At 42.7% G+C, this 18,027-nt stretch overlaps 1 protein-coding gene across 1 annotated transcript in view; it reads left to right on the top strand.

The window, feature by feature from the left end:
• The first annotated feature begins 394 nt into the window (after positions 1-394).
• The window catches only part of TPP2 (tripeptidyl peptidase ii), a 71,170-nt gene continuing 53,537 nt past the window's right edge, over positions 395-18,027 (top strand). Inside the window, exons 1-7 of the mRNA XM_078571379.1 lie at positions 395-737; positions 1,068-1,146; positions 1,245-1,318; positions 4,014-4,123; positions 4,204-4,284; positions 7,151-7,237; positions 7,319-7,461. Of these exons, the coding sequence (XP_078427505.1) occupies positions 419-737; positions 1,068-1,146; positions 1,245-1,318; positions 4,014-4,123; positions 4,204-4,284; positions 7,151-7,237; positions 7,319-7,461 (893 nt within the window). The 5' untranslated portion in view covers positions 395-418. The remainder of the gene's footprint in view (positions 738-1,067; positions 1,147-1,244; positions 1,319-4,013; positions 4,124-4,203; positions 4,285-7,150; positions 7,238-7,318; positions 7,462-18,027) is intronic.

The raw sequence follows: 18,027 nt of genomic DNA, 5'->3' as shown, positions 1-18,027 counted from the left end.
GATTGGATCGGATCGGATCATCATTCATCACTGACATCAAGCGATCCACCGATCAAGATGGTAATAATTGATTAAATCTTTCATCAAAAAGACCAATCCAGACAGCCGGTCAGTGCTGGATTATTGATCAGATCAAAATAGATAATCTGATCGATGATCCACTGTCTGGATTGATCTACCACGCTGGACAAATATAGTCGATTAGATATATGGCCCCAGATTGTGGGCCGGATCCATCATTGATCCGCCCAATAATGGACCTGCCAATCAGGAAAGGGCGATGATTAAATATATGGCGCCAACCAATCAGAAATTTCCACGTAGGATAGGCCGAGATAAGGGCCTGAGTTCTTAGGAAAAAGAAATATCAGGTAAAATAGATTCGTACAGAGGAGCTTCTTCCTGCCAAATCAGAGAGATGCACTTGGCCGGCTTAAATTCGCAAACGTGGAGCTGTTCTAACAGAATCCCGCGCTGGCCAAGTTCATCGAGATCTGCCATCTTCGCTGCGCATCTCCGGAGATTCAATCGCGCGAAGAGAAGAGGGATGCCGTCCTCCTCGTCCTCCATCCCCAATTCAGCGCCATCAATCGAGAAGGAGGAGGTGCTGAGCTCGTTCCGCTTGATCGAATCGACGTTCATAGCATCTCTCATGCCGAAGAAGGAGATCGGCGCAGATCGGTTCATTGAGTCTCATCCAGAGTACGACGGCCGCGGCACTCTCATTGCCATCTTCGGTAATGCCTCGGTCCTATTCGTCTTTTTTTTTGGCTTTTGGTATTTTGTTATATTGTTCTATGGCGGCATTTTCGCGTATGATTGTTGAATGTGTGAAAGTACAAGACGAAGGTCTACGGGGCTTCTCCCCGACACTTGTCGACTTGTATCTTCTAATCAATTGCCTCTGCCACCGCGTCGTTATTTGGAATAATTGATTATTTCGGATGTCCTCAAAATTATTCTTTGGTTATGAATATGTTTAAGTCGGTTGTTTATGCCCGGTAATGCTTCTTTGGTTTGTGGTTGTACATTTTGAAGATGCGCGATTTGTACCTCCATTTTTTCAGATTCTGGGGTTGACCCGGCGGCCAATGGATTGCAAGTGACTTCTGATGGGAAGCCCAAAATTGTAGACATAATAGACTGGTAAAATTTTTTTAATGTTCTTTTCAACTTTCAATTCGTATCTTTTTCGGCCTGTAGTTGTGTAATCTCTGAAGGATGATTGCGAACCTCCTTTGCAGTACGGGTAGTGGAGATATAGATACGTCGACTGTTGTCAAAGCTGATGGGGAAGGTTATATCACTGGAAAATCAGGTATTATTCATGAATATTTCGTTCCACATAGTTTGCTAGTAAAAGAAATAAAAAATAAAAGTCTCGATGTTCTGTTTAATGAATCAGCAGCTATCGTAGGTTCCTCTGTTATTATATCATTAATGTGCAATCCTTGATTTTATTTATGAAAGTATCAATAGGGAGCAGTTTGTTGATCGTCCAGATCTTTTATAACTACTGGCCCATAACTTAGAGCTTTCCACAAGAAAAGCAAAATTTCTTTCCATGACTGTAATTATCAGTTCAAATACGGGTTACATTAGGATCTGGTCTGGATATCCTCCATCCCTAGCTTGGATAAGAATTCTTGAAGGCGGATGCCAGCAAGCCCTGGGGAATACATCAGTGGATGACATAAATTTGATGTCAATGATATCAGCTTTCAACTTTTGCTTTGATAATTGGCCTGCTGATCTCAATATGGTTCGATCATGCTGTGTTGGAACTTGCTGTTGCAATACAGCTTGATCCCAACTCGTTATTGAAAAACAGAGGATGACTTTCTGAAGAAAAGTCATCATGTTCAGGTTTTATATCAGTGACAGCGATATTGAAATAAGATTTCAGGATTGAAGATTATAGAAACATTGCCATATTTTTTCATTTTATTTCGAATCGTGTTCAGGTACATAACAAATTGCCAGGACCCATGTAAGAGACCGGTGGCAATATCAAACACCTTATTTTATGGGTGGTTACCGCTTTGTCGGGTGACCGCCTTAAATCACTTTTCGAAAAAGAAATCAAACACCTTATTTATTCAATATAAATAATTCAAATACTTGTTCTCATTTTTCTGTTGAATGACCATCCAAGGCTTTTGGTCAATCCAAGGAGAATATAGCATCCCACTGGATTGCACTGTAAAAGATTCTCCAACACACTGGTCAGGTGGCATACACACTGGAGCTCCCCCCATCTACCTTGTGCACTGGGCATGGCCGCCTCAGCACACTCTGCCCATGATGTCTGAGCCAGAATGGGTTATGTGATCTGCAGAGCTACTCCTGTATTGATCTACCCAGATGTAGTCCACAGAGGGTCCATCTGGAGTCTGTCTGTGGTCCAGTGGGGGATTCTATTACTGATTGTTTATAGGTTCACATCCTACTTGGGGAGATGTGATTAATTTTTTATTCAAAAATGAGGAATTGAATGGAAAGGCTTGTTTTGACTGTTAGGAGTAGGTAACCTGTTCCGAGTCTTTGTTTCTACTGATTTCTATCTCATCGTATCATATTCTGTTAGACAATATTTTTGAGGATCACCATCAATACCTGTCGTAGATCTGGGATAATCTCCTGTAAAAAGTCTGTGGGCTATCTCCTATTAGCCAACAGGATTCAGTTGTCCAGGCCCAGCCCAATACAGGTCTGCTGAAGCTGTTGTTCCTGCTGCCACATCAGCCACAGCCACTGCTACATTTTGCAAGTCTCAATGAAAAGTTTAAGTAGATTTATGACACAGAAATTTCCCGCACATACCTGGAAAGAAGAAAGATGAAAAAGCAATGTCTCACGCAGGGCTCTTCAAGCCATGTGTGGGAGGAAGAATGGGTGGGACTCCACCTATAAATAAAGGATATTGGGCAAACAGAAGGGCACTATTCGTGAAATCTGTTGCCGCGGTGACCTGGGGCTGGAGCTCTGGGCATCCTCCCAATCCAGAGGGAAGCAAGACTGATATGGCTTGTCTCCCTCTGGATGACATCATCTTCTCTTCCACCTGTACCTCTCCGCGCTCTCCTTTCTCGTTGCATAATCTGATCATCTCCATCTTGTGATTCTTGAAACAGCTGGTATTTTTGGTAACTCTTTTTTTGAAGAAAAATGGGGAAGATGGCTCATGATATAAGTAGACCATCTTCGCTCAAAAAAAAAGTAGACTATATGTTTTTCTTATAATATTTTGTTATGTTGTTATTGTATAAGTTGCCCATCTGACTTGTTTTTAAATGTTAGATGGGCCACTTATACGATCGTGGCCTACAACATGACCAAATATATAAGAAAATCATATAGTCCACTTATAACATGTGTCCCAAATAAATCACTCAACTTAATAAATCAAAATTTTTTTTGACTAACCGTTAGATCTGTAATGATGGGAGGCGGTTGGTGTTGACCAGGCTGTTACTAGATTGAACAGGTAAGAGTTGAATAAAATACGCAAGTCCATTCTCGATGACCACTCTCCATTTACTAATTCCAGAACAAGTGTGACCTTCCACACACTCTCTCTCTCTCTCCTTGTCACGGGACAACTAATTATCTTATCCCATAAGGGGACCATCTGACTTGTTTCTTACGCAGCTTATTCCCATGTGGGGTTAAGGCACTGAAAGTTAATATCCATAACCCTCGTGTATGTGAGCTAGTATTTCACCACCTCCAACAATGAATAGATTTAGACCTTTGGCTCTTTCTGAAACCCCAGTCGACAAACAGGAGAAGCTGATGGCAGGGGAGAGGCTCAGAGGGGGAGCAGAGTTTTGTCGCATTCGATACTAATGAGAGTTTTTAATTTTGAGAAAGAAAGATGGCTTAGTTTATTTTTCTGGACTTTGTTTGTCACTTAATATACTCAAAGATTGTCTTAATGGTATCAAAATATACTGTCACTTATTGCTCTAACGGTAATCTCCTGTTTGAATGCATGAGCTATTTTTTCTCAGGGATACGTTTGAAACTGAATGCATCTTGGAAAAATCCTTCTGAGGAGTGGCATGTCGGCTCCAAACTGGTCTATGAACTTTTTACTGACACCTTGGTTTCTCGCATCAAGGTAATTGAACCATGGTGGATTTATTTATGTTTTCATGGTATCCTGAAAATGGATAGAAAAAATTTCATACAATATCACAGGAAGAGAGAAAGAAGAAATGGGAAGAGAAAAACCAGGAAGCAATATCAGAAGCATTGAAGCATCTAAACGATTTTGAGAAGGTTGTTGTTCACGGACTATTTATTTTCCCTCTCGTGAATGATACCCGTTTGTATTTTTCTCTTTTTTTCCTTCAACTTGCGTTCAATTTTGTTTTCTGACTGTGAAGTCTTGTCTATAATGTGACTTTGTGGTGCTGAAGAGAGATAGGCAATGACTCAGGATAGTATCCACTCACATGCTATCATAATGCACTATTTACAGCGGAAACCATGATATGCGTTTTAAATTTGTATTTTTTTGTTGAAAAATTAATCACATGGCTGATGTATTCCTTTTTGCTGGTATTTAAGTGAAATATACTTGAAGATCTATGTTAAGCTATTTCTCTTTTGAATGATGTGGTTTTTCTTAGAGTAATAACCCTACATTTTCTTCAATATAAAGATATCACAACTACTTTATCAGAACATGTTGGGATTGATTCATTCTGTGCAACCATAATTAAATGCTGGTTAACTATGGTCTTCTTGGGTACGAGTCTATTCAGCAAGGTATTTAAATTATGGGTTATTGTGTTACAAATCAGGTAGTCACAAGGTAGAAATATGGAAACTGGAAGAGAGAGAGAGTGAGGCAGGGTGTTGGGATGAGCTTGTGGCCATGTGAGCTCAAAAACTACTATGGAACAGCTTGTTTTTTACTTAATTCTTGACGCAGCCTTAGAACACGAACAGTGTAGGAACAAGACTTGAATCCACAAGCCTTGCACTACTGGAAGGAGCCAAGTCTTGAATTCACAGAACTAGCTTCTCCAACCCTTGAGTCCACAAGGGGTTTGCTTGAATCCACAAGCAGCTAAGCACTCTCTAGCAAAGAGAACACTCAGAGGGGAGAAACAACAGTTCCAACAGGACAATAGATTTCAATAATGCTCATTCAGGGGTATATGGGGGCTTTATATAGGCCACAACAAGTGCAGGGTCATCCATAGTGACTGTACCCATGAAATGACAAGTCAAAACATTGAGAAAAACAATTCTGACAAGCTAAAACGGAGGATAAGCAGCCTGACAGGCCTGAGCAGAGATATCCTGCATATTCTGGGGCGTGTAGAAGCTGTCAGGAGATATTTGTGTGGCTTAAGAAGATCCTGATGGGACAAAACAGAAGATATGCAGCACTGACAAGTTAGAGCAGGGGTCATGTCAGAAGAAGAATCTGTTAGAGGATTCTGTCAGAAGATCCTGTCAGAGAAAATCCTGTTAGAGAAAATCCTGTCAAAAGATCCTATCAGAGAAAATCCTGTCAGAAGATCTTGTTAGAGAAAATCATGTCAGAGGATTTTGAGAGGCTCTGGGTAATTTTCTGCAGATTCTGTCAGTTCTAGAAGAATCTCCTTCTTGGGCCACAAGTTGCTAATGGCCCCCAGAAAATAGGCTTTTGGGCTACATCAATTCTCTTTGTGTTATATTAGTAGATAGAGAGATGCACTTTAACGGAAAACAACCTGCTAGATTTGGGAATCATCAGTTAATCCTGATGTCTGAAACCAAGTGGATTTATTTTTTGTCCCATATTATTCTATTATCTTTCCATCCATATATTATTTCTAATTATGAATCTAAATCTTAGATTCCTCTAAAGATTTTTTTCGATTTATCCTTAAACACAATTGTAATATGACAGATCGGTCATTTTATTCGATAACTCCATCCTCGAGCTCTAGGTCTTAACCTTTTTAGAACCGTACCCCCATTAACTTCGGCCTTACTAATGAATAAATCCGCTTTGTTCAACCCCAGATTGTTAGCATTTGCTGCTGCGGAAGAGACCAATTTTAAAATAGAAACAGCTGCTCGATAAGGCATCAGTTCCAGTATCATAAGTGTTGCCTCATAAGAACGTCCGCGAATTCGGTCAATTACTCTTCGTAGTTTGAAAGGAGACATATGTATATTTTGAGCTTTTCTTTGATTGAAGAACATTAGGCTACGAAAGTAAAGGTAACTTTTACCTTCGGTAACCTCAATAGTAGGACCTTGCCTCATGGCTAAGACCAACCAGGGAGAAGGAAGTACGGGGCACGAGTTTACGAGCGGCGTAAGCAGAAGGTTCCGAAGTTCTTACAGAACGTTATGAAGAAATAAAAGTTATGAAATAAAAAGAACCTAGCGAAAAGTAGAATCGCTACGCGTCAGCCCGTAAACTCGCGCATGCGCTAAAAGCTCTTGGAAAGCTCCTGAGGCCACGGATCTAACACCAGTCCTTTCAGTTAACCCTGACATTTTCTTTCTTCTACTGGCACTGAGCAAGCAGCAAGTGTAGGTTACAAAGTCATTTCCAACGGGGTGGGGCGCGTAGCATGCGTACTCTTTTGCTATCAATGATACTAAAATAAAAAAATGAAGTGTGTTTCGAAGAGATCGAGACGCTGTACTGCTTTCTTTAAAAATTCCATACATACTCAGATTCAGTCGCGAGTTTACGAGCAAGCGCGATATTAGGAGCGTTTATGAGCAGAAGGGAGCAAAGTCTATTCAAAGGACGTCCACTCCAAAGAATCCTAGGATCAATGGGAGTTGATTCAAAATAATCAGATTGCTTTGAACATTTTCTCTCTTTCCTGACAGTTTGACAAGGCGCCTGATTGCAAGAAGACTTATTGCTTGTTCATTTTAATTGCTGCATATGTGAGAGGCACACATGTGGGCTACTCAAGTTCTCCCATATAAAAGTTCGTCAAGATATATTTATGGGAAGCAATTAGGCCAATCATGTGCTACACTCTTAAATGAGTAGTAGCTGACGTATTGCTTTGATGTGTTAGGTTACACTCCTGGTTTTTCTTTCATCAATTTCTGTTCTACTTTCTTATCTATTTGACATCTTACGTCTCTCACATTTTTCTGCCTGAATCACCTGCAGAAGCATATCAAAATTGATGAGCCGAGTCTCAAAAGTGTCAGAGATGACCTCCAAAATAAAGTTGATTTTCTAACGAAGCAGGCAGAGGTAAGTTCTCTCATGGTGTTGGTTATTTTGTTAAAGAAAATAATGTGGCTCCCACTAAGTTCTTGTTGTTACGTCTGTCAGATTTATGATGACAGAGGACCAGATATTAATGTAGTTGCTTGGCATGATGGTGATGTGTGGAGAGCAGCCCTTGACACACAAAGTATAGAGAACGTGCCAGAAAAAGGCAGATTGGCTGATTTTATTCCACTAACAAACTTTCGGTAAGTCGTGTTTTGCATCTAATTTGGGCTTTGAAGGGTTGATGTTTTTGTTTTTGACATACTCATAAGGTATTCTTGGATACTCACTTTATTTTTCTATTCGGTTCTTAATTATACTCTGCAAGTTAATGGTGCTAAGTATTCTGTATGTTGTTTTTAAAAATCATTGTGATCGATAATGTGACAAAATCCTTCTACACCTACCCTTGGTTGCTCTACATGTTGTGCTAGGGAAGCTGTCACGTGCTCGATTAGTTATATCCATTGTAAGAGGCCCTAACACGTGCATTTTAAGAACACATGTGAAAGCTGCCCTAACTCTACCTGTAAGGCCCCAAAGTAGGCGGCATTTTCTGCACAGAGGCTTGCATGCTTATTGTGAGGACATGTCCGTGTACTTGGACTCAGAAAAGGGATCGAGTCCTTAAGCATGAACACCACATGCATCTTGGGTGGTGACCCCTGACCTTGATCTTAAAAGCCAATGCTCGTCGGCTTGCAAGCGCGGCGGATCAAGAGAGGCCGCGCGTGCTGCATGCGCAGGCCGCCGAGAGAGTGTGTGCATAGGCACCAAGCACCACTCGTGCGTACGGTATGCGCAAGCTGGGTGGCAGAGGCGTGAGCATTGCATGAGGGTACTGCACAGACGCTTAGAGCTGCTTGCGCATGTCGCGTGCGCTGCGTGTGTGGGGCGCAGAGTGGGAGACATCTCGCCAGGAGAATAAGGCATAGGCACACAGAGAGCGCTGGGACGGCTGCGAGGCACGAGGGGCCCCTGCGGGAAGTGCTGGGCGCGCCACGCCCAGGTTGGGGCGCCGAGCACGGCGATGCCTGTGCAGACCAAGTGCGATGGTGTCCACACGGATGCTGGTGGCACGTGGAGCGTCACGGCTGGGATGGACTGGCGGGTACGTTGAGGGCTATGACCCATGGGTGCGCAGCGCCTGACCCAAGGGCACGCATCTAACGGCATTGCTCGCATGCGCGCGCACGGGGATGCAGGCCTCAAGACGTGGGAGCGCCACTATCAAGGTGCACAACACCTCATCTCGTTACTCTGGTATCATCCTTGATCTTCCCCCATGTAATTGCTCCAACAAAGCATTTTGGGCTGAAGTTATCGATGTTAGAAATAGGAGCAAGCTGGATTGGGAGTGTTGAATGACATTTATACCCTTCTTTTCTTTCTCTCTCTCTCTCCCTCTATATATGTATCATCCTACAAGAAACTGATGAGGGAAGTAATTTCGCTTATATTTTTCTCTTTCCTCAAAGCTCCCTTTCCCCCTTGGAGCTTCTTCATGGTATCAGAGCCTGAATCTCCAGCTTCTCTGTCGCCACTACCAGAGCTTGAGTCGGAATCAGATCAGCTCGAATCTCCAGCTTCATTCTGAAGATCTTGAGTCGCCGGCGCTTGAGTCGCCGGAATCAGATCTTGAATCGCCAGCAATTCATTTCGCGTCGCAGATCTCGAATCTCAAGCTTCTTTTCAGTGCTCGGCGTCGCAGATCTTGAATCTCCAGCTTCACTTCAGCACTGATCTGAATCCTCTTCTCTTCAGCACTAATTTTGGGTCGCCATAGTAGAGGCCATACTACAACGACGGATCTGGTGACGCCGGCGAGAGAGACGCGGCCGAGAGGACACGAGGCGTGCGTTGAGGAATCCTCTTCAAAATATCCGCAAAGGCCTTCTTATCCTCCTATGGCCTTCTTGCCCCTTCGTGACTAGTCATCTGCCCCTCCAAGCACTCCTTCGATCTATAATTTGCCAAACAAACCGAGCACTGCGTCTCACTAATCAAGAAGCTCTCTCTGAATATCTGAATCTGAAGATCGTGGATCGTCGGCAAGGCTTGTCTGCCAGATCCTGATCGTCCAGTCCATCCGCCGACTCACTCGATCTGTCGGTCAGTCCACCATCAGCATTGCTGATCTACCTCGTGCCATAGTATGGCCTCTACCTACTCCACTACTTCTGCTGCCATTCTTCCATCGGGCTGCCTCATCACTCATCTGAGTTGAACTCTTGGCACTATTCCTTGCCACGTATGCCTTCTGAGTTTGGATTCACTGGTTTGAATCTTCTTCAATGGCGTCATTACGTTGAAATTACTTTGAAAGGGAAGCTTATGAAGCATCTTGTAGAAGAGCCACCGTCTCCCACAACCTCTCATTACGAACATTGGCTTGATGTTGAGGGTGTAGTTCACAGGTGGCTACTTGACAGTATCAGTCCATCATATGCAGCTGAATTCTTATCTCTCAACTTCGCTAAGGAAATATGGGACGCCGCTCAAGAATCTCACTCGAAACGAAACAATTTGGCCGTTATCTATGAACTTATGACTCGCTCCACTAACTTGGTCCAGGGGCCACGATCTGTTCGGGCTTATCACCTGGAATTGTCGTCCCTGTGGGCTGAGTTGGACCACTACATGCCACCCGACCCTCACTCAGTCGATCGTGGGTATGTTCTTCAACTCTGAGTGTTCAAATTCCTCATGGGGCTGAATCCAGAGTACAAGTCTTTACACGGGCAACTTCTTCATCGCGAGAAGGTTCCTACTTTGAAGGAAGCTCTTGTGGCCGTTCAGATGGGGGAAACCCGTTTCAGCATATTCCACTCCGAACCTGTCTTAGTGATGGCCGTTCAGCAGCTGGGAAACCCATGACCTATATTTGTTCGGGGTGTGTTACCTGATATGCCCTCTCCTACTGTGAAGCCACCTAACATGAACGCCACGGCAGCAAAATTGGCGACAACAGGACACGGTGCACATGGTGATTCTTCTCTTTTCTGCAACTATTGCAAGAAACGAGGTCATGCCAAGGAGACTTGCTACAAGCTGCAGAGGAAAAATGCTCATCAAAGCCACTTTGTGACTTATATTCCTACCTCCGCTGGGCTGCTCATGACTCCTACGTCTCTTCCTGAGACACCTCAACAAACTGCTGAAGCCACATCTTCAATGGGAGACCAGCTTTGACACGATGAGATTGACCAACTCCGACAGCTTCTACAGTCAAAATTGATGGACTCTACTTCCCTCTTCATCAAGGTAAACATTTTTACTCTTCCACTATGCAATGGATAGTTGACTCAGGTGGCACAGCCCATATGCCTCCTATATCCCAGTGTTTCCTTACCTACACCCCCTCTCCTAGCTCTCATACAGTTAGCACTGCCTCCAGTGATATCCTTCTTGTGGCCGGTGTGGGGTGTCTCCAACTCTCCTCCCATCTCACCCTCATACATGTTCTTCATGTTCCACGTCTCACCCTGAGTCTCCTCTGCCTTCATCACCTCGTTCAAGGCCTTGGTCAATTCCTGCTTCTATCATGATAAGGTGTCGGGGCAGATGACTACACTTGCTGAGGAATGAGGGGACCTCTACATCCTTCACCGTTCCCCATCCGTCTCTCCTTTGGTACCTGCTCTCGGCGTGGCTCTCTCCACTGCGGCGCCGGACCCCCTTTGGCTTCTTCACCGTCGCTTGGGACATCCTTCCTTCTTTACTTTGAAATTCATGTTTCCTCGTTTGTTTCATGGACGTCCTGTGGAGGGGTTTGTTTGTGAACCATGTCAGTTAGCTAAACATACTCGGACACCATATCCTCTTTCTGATCCCTCTTCGCTTTCATCTTCTCGTTTCTCCCTCATTCATAGTGATCTATGGGGGCCCGCTCCTGTTCCTAATAATTCGGGTGCCCGATGGTTGGTGATATTTGTGGATGATTTTACCTGCGTTACATGGGCTTATCTCCTCAAGCATAAATCAGACCTTTCCCAAACTATAATTTCATTCCATGCTCTCATGCAAAATCAATTTGCTACATTCCTCAAACGCCTCCGCTCCGATAATGCACATGATTACGTTAATTCCACAGTCTCTACCTTCTTCACATCTCATGGCATCGTTCATGAAACATCCTGCCCATACACACCCCAACAAAATGGTCTTGCGGAACGCAAGTTTCGTCATATCTTTGACACCACTCGCTCGCTTCTTCTTCACATGAACATGCCCAAATATTTCTGGGGTGAGGCTTCTCTCACTGCAGTCCATCTCATCAACCGTCTTCCCTCCCGCGTTCTTTCCCATCTTTCCCCTATTGATGCTCTCCATCAGGCCTACCCCATGGTTTCCTTGAAAACTAACCTAATTCCACGTGTTTTTGGTTGCACCTGCTTCGTCACTAACAACCATCTTTCTCGGGACAAGCTTGATGCTAAGGCGCTTCGCTGTGTCTTTGTGGGCTACTCTTCTCATCAATAGGGCTATAAATGCTATCATCCTTCTACTCACCACTTCAGTGTCAGTAAAGATGTCACCTTTGACGAGTCCACTCCATTTTATCTTTTTGAATCATCATCCTCTCCTTCCTCATCTCCTTCCTTTGATGAGTCCCTCGATTTCCTGGTTCCACTTACACCTCCATTATTGTCTCCTTTCCTTGCTTGCCCTCCATCAGTGCTTCCCTCCTTGGCTCCTCCACCAAAATTTGATGGGACCATGTATCATTGCCTCCCGCATCCTCCTCTGACTGTCTTTGCCCCGCCACCTACACCACTCCTGTCAAGGTGAACCATCGGTTATCTCTGGCGGAGCATGAGGAGGCTGTTGATCACGGAAGGTACCAAAGATTAGTTGGTAAACTGATATATCTCACTCACAGTCGCCCTGACATTGCTTATGCCGTGTGTATGTTGAGTCAATTTATGCATTCTCCGAAGGTGTGTCATATGCATGCTGTCAACCGTGTAGTCCGCTATCTAAAAGGTACTGTTGGTCTTGGTCTTCAATTCAAGCATAAAGGTGGTCTCTAACTGGACTTCTACATAGATGCTGATTATGCTGGTTCTCATGTTGATCGTCGCTCAACTATGGGCTACTGTACCTTTCTTGGTGGCAATCTTATTACATGGCGCAGTAAGGAGCAATCTGTCGTTTCTTGATCCAGTGCTGAAGCTGAGTTTCGTGCCCTGGCACAATGTCTCTGCAAGGCATTATGGCTCACTAATCTTCTTACAGAGCTGAAATTATTGTGTCATCAATAAACTCAAATGTTTTGTGATAATAAGTCGGCTAACAGCATCGCCCATGATCCAGTGCAACACGACTGCACTAAACATGTTGAAGTTGATCGACACTTTATAAAAGAGAAGCTGGAGTCTGGATGTTTTTGTCTTTCATACGTCCCATCCGCCCATCAACGAGCTGATATTCTCACCAAAGAACTATCTGCCCCACGTTTTCAAGAATTGTGCGGCAAACTGGGAATGGATAACATCCACTCAGCAGTTTGAGGGGGACTGTTGAATGACATTTATACCCTTCTCTTCTTTCTCTCTCTCTCTCCCCTCTATATATGTATCTTCTTACAATAAACTGATGAGAGAAGTAATTTTTTGCTTATATTTTCTCTCTCCTCGAAGCTCCCTTTCCCCCTTGGAGCTTCTTGAGGGAGACTCCTCATGGTGCTCTCGGTGATATGGCTGCATCATGACGTGCTGGTATTTAAGGGGAGTGACAGAATTGTGTAGACACTCTTGGGCGAGAATGAGAGAATAGAGGAAGTAGAGAGAAAGAACAGAATTTAAGAGAAAAATGTTCAGTTTTTTATTACTCAAGTAGGTATATATACAGGCTGTTTAACGGCTAATTTACTGTTCATAACGGCTAGTAAAAACTAGCCGTTATTGTCCCGATTTTAAAATCGGGTAGTGGGCCCCACCGAGCTTGGCCCAAGATATCCCTTTTATTTGACACTCCCCCTCAAGTGCAGGAATGTATACTAGTCATTCCAAGCTTGGACACCAGATATTGCATTTGTTTAACTGGTAAACCCTTTGTAAAGATGTCTACACACTGCTCCTCTGAGTTGACGTGCTCTGTCCTGAGAATTCCTTGCCCCAGATGATCTTGTATATAAAATCTATCAATGTTCACGTGCTTCATTCGATCGTGATAAACTGGGTCATGAGCAATGCTGATGGCAGACTTGTTGTCGCAGCGTATGATAAGTGGTGTAGAATATGTAATCTTTAAGTCATCAAGTAGGCTTTTGATCCACATTGCTTCATCAATACCCTTTGACATTGCTCTGAACTCAGCTTCAGTACTTGACTTTGCAACCACACTCTGTTTTTTACTTCTCCATGTGACTAGGTTTCCCCCAAGGAATGTACAATATCCCGTAGTAGACCTGTAATCAAGACGAGAGCCAGCAAAGTCAGAATCAGTGTATAAAATAAGATCTAACTTACCTGTTTTCCTGTATGTGATGCCCAGCCCTGGTGTTCCCTTCAAGTACCTGAGAATTCTGTTAACAGCCTGAAAGTGAGAGTTTCTAGGTGAATGCATAAATTGACTAAGTACATTTACCGCATAGCATATGTCAGGTCGTGTATGTGAGAGATATAATAGTTTTCCCACAATGCTTTGATAAGAACTAATTTCGACCTTAGGGTCATCTTCACTAGTGGTTAATTTGTGATTAACTTCTATTGGAGTTTCGCTTATACGACAGTTCATATGTTTGGTTTCATTCAGAATATCTAGAATATATTTCTGTTGTGTCATTATTATCCCTTTACTAGACCTTGCAAACTCTATGCCTAGGAAATACTTTAGAGGTCCTAATTGTTTAACCTGAAAGTCCTTGTTTAAACGTTTTTCAAGATTCTCTATTTCTATAAGATTGTTTCCAGTGACGATAATGTCATCTACATATACTAATAGAATTGTAATCATTCTATCATCTTGAAGCTTAAAAAACATAGTATGTTCCCCATTGCTTTGTCTATAGCCAAGGCTTTTCATTGCTTGGGCAAACTTTCCAAACCAGGCCCTGGGTGACTGTTTCAAACCATACAAGCCTTGCGGAGTCGACATACTTTACCTTGACTTAGTTGATCCTCATATCCAGGGGGAATATCCATATAAATCTCTTCCTTTAGTTCTCCATTAAGAAAGGCATTTTTTATGTCATACTGATTTAGTGGCCAGTCTAGATTTACTGCTAATGAAATAAGAATCCTAATGGTATTAATCTTTGCAACTGGAGCAAAGGTTTCTTGATAGTCAATTCCATATGTTTGTGTATACCCTCTGGCTACCAAGCGTGCCTTATACCTATCTAGACTTCCATCAGATTTACATTTTATCGTATATACCCATCTGCAGCCCACTGATTTTTTGTCCTTTGGTCGATTAACTATCTCCCATGTATTATTCTGTAGTAGTGCCTTCATTTCCTCATCCATAGCTTCCTTCCATCTAATGTTCTTCATGGCTTCAACTGGGGATTTCGGTATTTGAATGTCTTGTATTGTAGTGAGAAATACTTTATATTCAGGTGAGACCTGTTTAAAATTTAAATAGTTTACCATGGAATATGGTACAGGTTTCACACAAGTTCGTTTTTCCTTCCTTAGGGCTATTGGCCAGTCTATCCCACGGTTATCAGTTTCAATTTCAGTAATGTTACCTTTTTCTCCCCCTTCACTCAAGTCCACAGGGTCTGTTGATTTTTCCTTCTTCTTCCTCTGATAGTATTTGGGGTATGGGGTCAATTTGTGTATCCCTTCCAGCTCTCTTGTTGTGACTCCTGTTTCATTTGTTTGATTCATATCCGTAGGTTCGATCTCATTTGTCTCAGTAAGGGAATTGTCAAATTCCTGCTCTGGTAATCTAACTTCTACACGTACTTCTTGGTCAGTATCCATATTTGGTGTTGGTGTCTCTTTACTGGTGAGTAACTGAGTTACATCTTTATGAGCTTCAGTACCATGTGGCTTGTAGTAGAAGGATGTTTCATCAAATACTACATCTTTGGATACAATATACTTTCGAGTAATTGGATGATATAACTTGTATCCTTTTTGAGTAACAGAATATCCAATAAATACACACTTCAAACCTTTTGTAGATAGCTTATTCTGTTTATGCGTATGATTGTATACATAGGCAACACACCCAAAGATTTTAACAGGTAATCCTGTTTTTAGTCGCACATTAGGATAGTGCATTTCCACTAACTCAAGTGGGCTCTTAAAATCTAGAGTCCTTGAAGGAAGTCTATTCACTAAGTGGGTAGCTGTCATGATTGCAAATCCCCAAAAGTTTGCTGGGACATTTCCTTGCACTAGTAAAGTTCTTCCCCTGTCCACTATATCACCAATTTTCCTTTCAGCAACTCCATTTTGTTGTGGAGTATAAGGACATGAAGTCTCATGTCTTATACCTTCACTGGTAACAAATTCTAGTAATCTGTTGTTTAGGAAATCTTTGGCATTGTCTGTTCTAAGTCCTTGTACTGGATCACCAAATTGTCTCTTGATCAAGGCACATAACACCTTGATATTTTGAGTCACTTCGTGTTTGTGTTTCTGAAGAAACACCCAGGTATATCTACTATAGTCATCTACACAGACTAGGAAATACTTGAATCCTAGTATATCCTGTTGTGGAGAGGGTTCCCAAACATCGCAGTGAATTATTTGGAAAGGTTTAGTTGAGTACGATTTACTTGGTGGATAGGTAGTACGTTTAAACTTTCCTAATTGACACGCTTCACATATCAAATTTTCCATCAAACAGTTTTTGAATAAATGCGGATACATTTGTTTTAAGAGGAAGAAAGATGGATGACCCATCCTTTGATGAATCGCCATAAGTGACTCCTTTGATGTAGCACTAGCTACTGTTCTCGTTTGATCTCCTCCTAAGACTCCATGTTTTTGGCATGGAAGGTAGTAGAGTCCTTGTTGGACTTTAGCTAGTCCAATCCTCCACCCGAGTTCCTTATGACACAAATAAGCATCCAGATTATCAAACAGAACAGTATACTTATTTATCTTAGCTAACTGTTGAACAGAGATTAAATTCACAAACAGTTTTGGAACATGTAAAACATTTTTAAGTTTGCCAATTGGATGTATGGCCAAATTGCCTATTCCCACTACTGGAAGTAGTGTTCCATCAGCAGTTTGTACATGCTTCCCAGGAGCAAGTTTTTCATATGTCATGAAGGATTCCTTCCTAGATGACATATGGTCCGTAGCTCCTGAATCTAGGATCCAAGCAGTTGTTAGATCCTTAGTAAACAAAGCTATTTGTGTTAAAAAATCATTGTTACCCGTATTGGCCATTGAGGTGGAGCCGATGACAGAACCAGAGTGAATGATTGTCTTCAAATTTTGAATTTCCTCTATCACCTTCTGGAGGTCCTGCATTGAGGGAAGAGTATTACCAGAATTTTGTTCCTGCTGGGCTAGATGTGCTCTTGCAATGTGGGGAGGCTTTCCATGTAGTTTCCAGCATTTCTCTTTGGTATGTCCTCTTTTTGCAGTAGTTACAGAATATATCCTCTTTGTTAGTTTTTTCTTGATCTCCCTTCTGCTGGGGCTGACCTTTTGCTATATAAGCTGTACCTTCAATGGCTCCTTTAACAGAATTCAAACGACTTTCTTCTTGCATCACCTTGGATTCAGCCTCGTCATATGAGGGTTCATCTTCTCGGTTGTAAAGCTGACTCCTGACCAGTTCGAATTCTGGTCTAAGACCATTAAGGAACTGACAGAGGCGATTAGTTGCCTCATGGGCTCTAGCCACTGGATCAGTAGAGGGTGGACGACAATGATCCAGCTCATTGTGAATGTCTCTCAGTTTATTGGAATAGGTAAGCACATCCATGTCTCCTTGCTTGAGAGTATATGACTGGACGATGAGAGTAATTATCTTCGTCTTGTCATGCTTCTTAGAATGATTTCTATGGACGGCTTTCCATAAAGTTTTAGAAGTCGCGTATGATGTGTACCTTGTGAGCTGCTCTGAAGAGAGAGAATCAAGCATCCAACCAAATACGAATTCCTCCTCCATGGTCCATCTCTGGAAGTCTGGATGATCTTCGTTTGGAGGATCTTCAGTCAAAAGGTGTAGAAGATTGCGAGGCTTCAAGGCAGCTTGGATTGTTCTTGACCACAGGAGGAGATTGTGGCCATTGAATATATTGCACTTTGCAAGCACCGGAAGATTCGTCAGCCATCGATCCGGGACGATCAACTGGTGCCCAGATGATGTAGACGATACGGCCGGGGCCTGAATCTTCACTGACTCCTCAGTCATGGTGTAGACGCAGCGGAAGCAATTCTCTGGACGCTTTAGGTAGCCTCCCGTAGGATGCTCTTAAGCTCCAAAAAACAACAAATATCAAATGCAAGATCAGAGATCCTGCTCTGATACCATGACAGAATTGTGTAGACACTCTTGGGCGAGAATGAGAGAATAGAGGAAGTAGAGAGAAAGAACAGAATTTAAGAGAAAAATGTTCAGTTTTTTATTACTCAAGTAGGTATATACACAGGCCGTTTAACGGCTAATTTACTGTTCATAACGGCTAGTAAAAACTAGCCGTTATTGTCCCGATTTTAAAATCGGGTAGTGGGCCCCACCGAGCTTGGCCCAAGATATCCCTTTTATTTGACAGGGAGGATGGCTTGCATGGTGAATGTCATTCAAAATGTTAAGGCTCTGATATTTTTTTGGCTTGGAATGAGGTA

The sequence above is a fragment of the Wolffia australiana genome, chromosome 2, assembly GCF_029677425.1.
Source record: "Wolffia australiana isolate 7733 chromosome 2, ASM2967742v1".
In the NCBI taxonomy this organism is placed as follows: domain Eukaryota; kingdom Viridiplantae; phylum Streptophyta; class Magnoliopsida; order Alismatales; family Araceae; genus Wolffia; species Wolffia australiana.
Note: the sequence above shows the minus strand (reverse complement) of the source record. Positions and strands in the feature narration are given on the sequence as shown.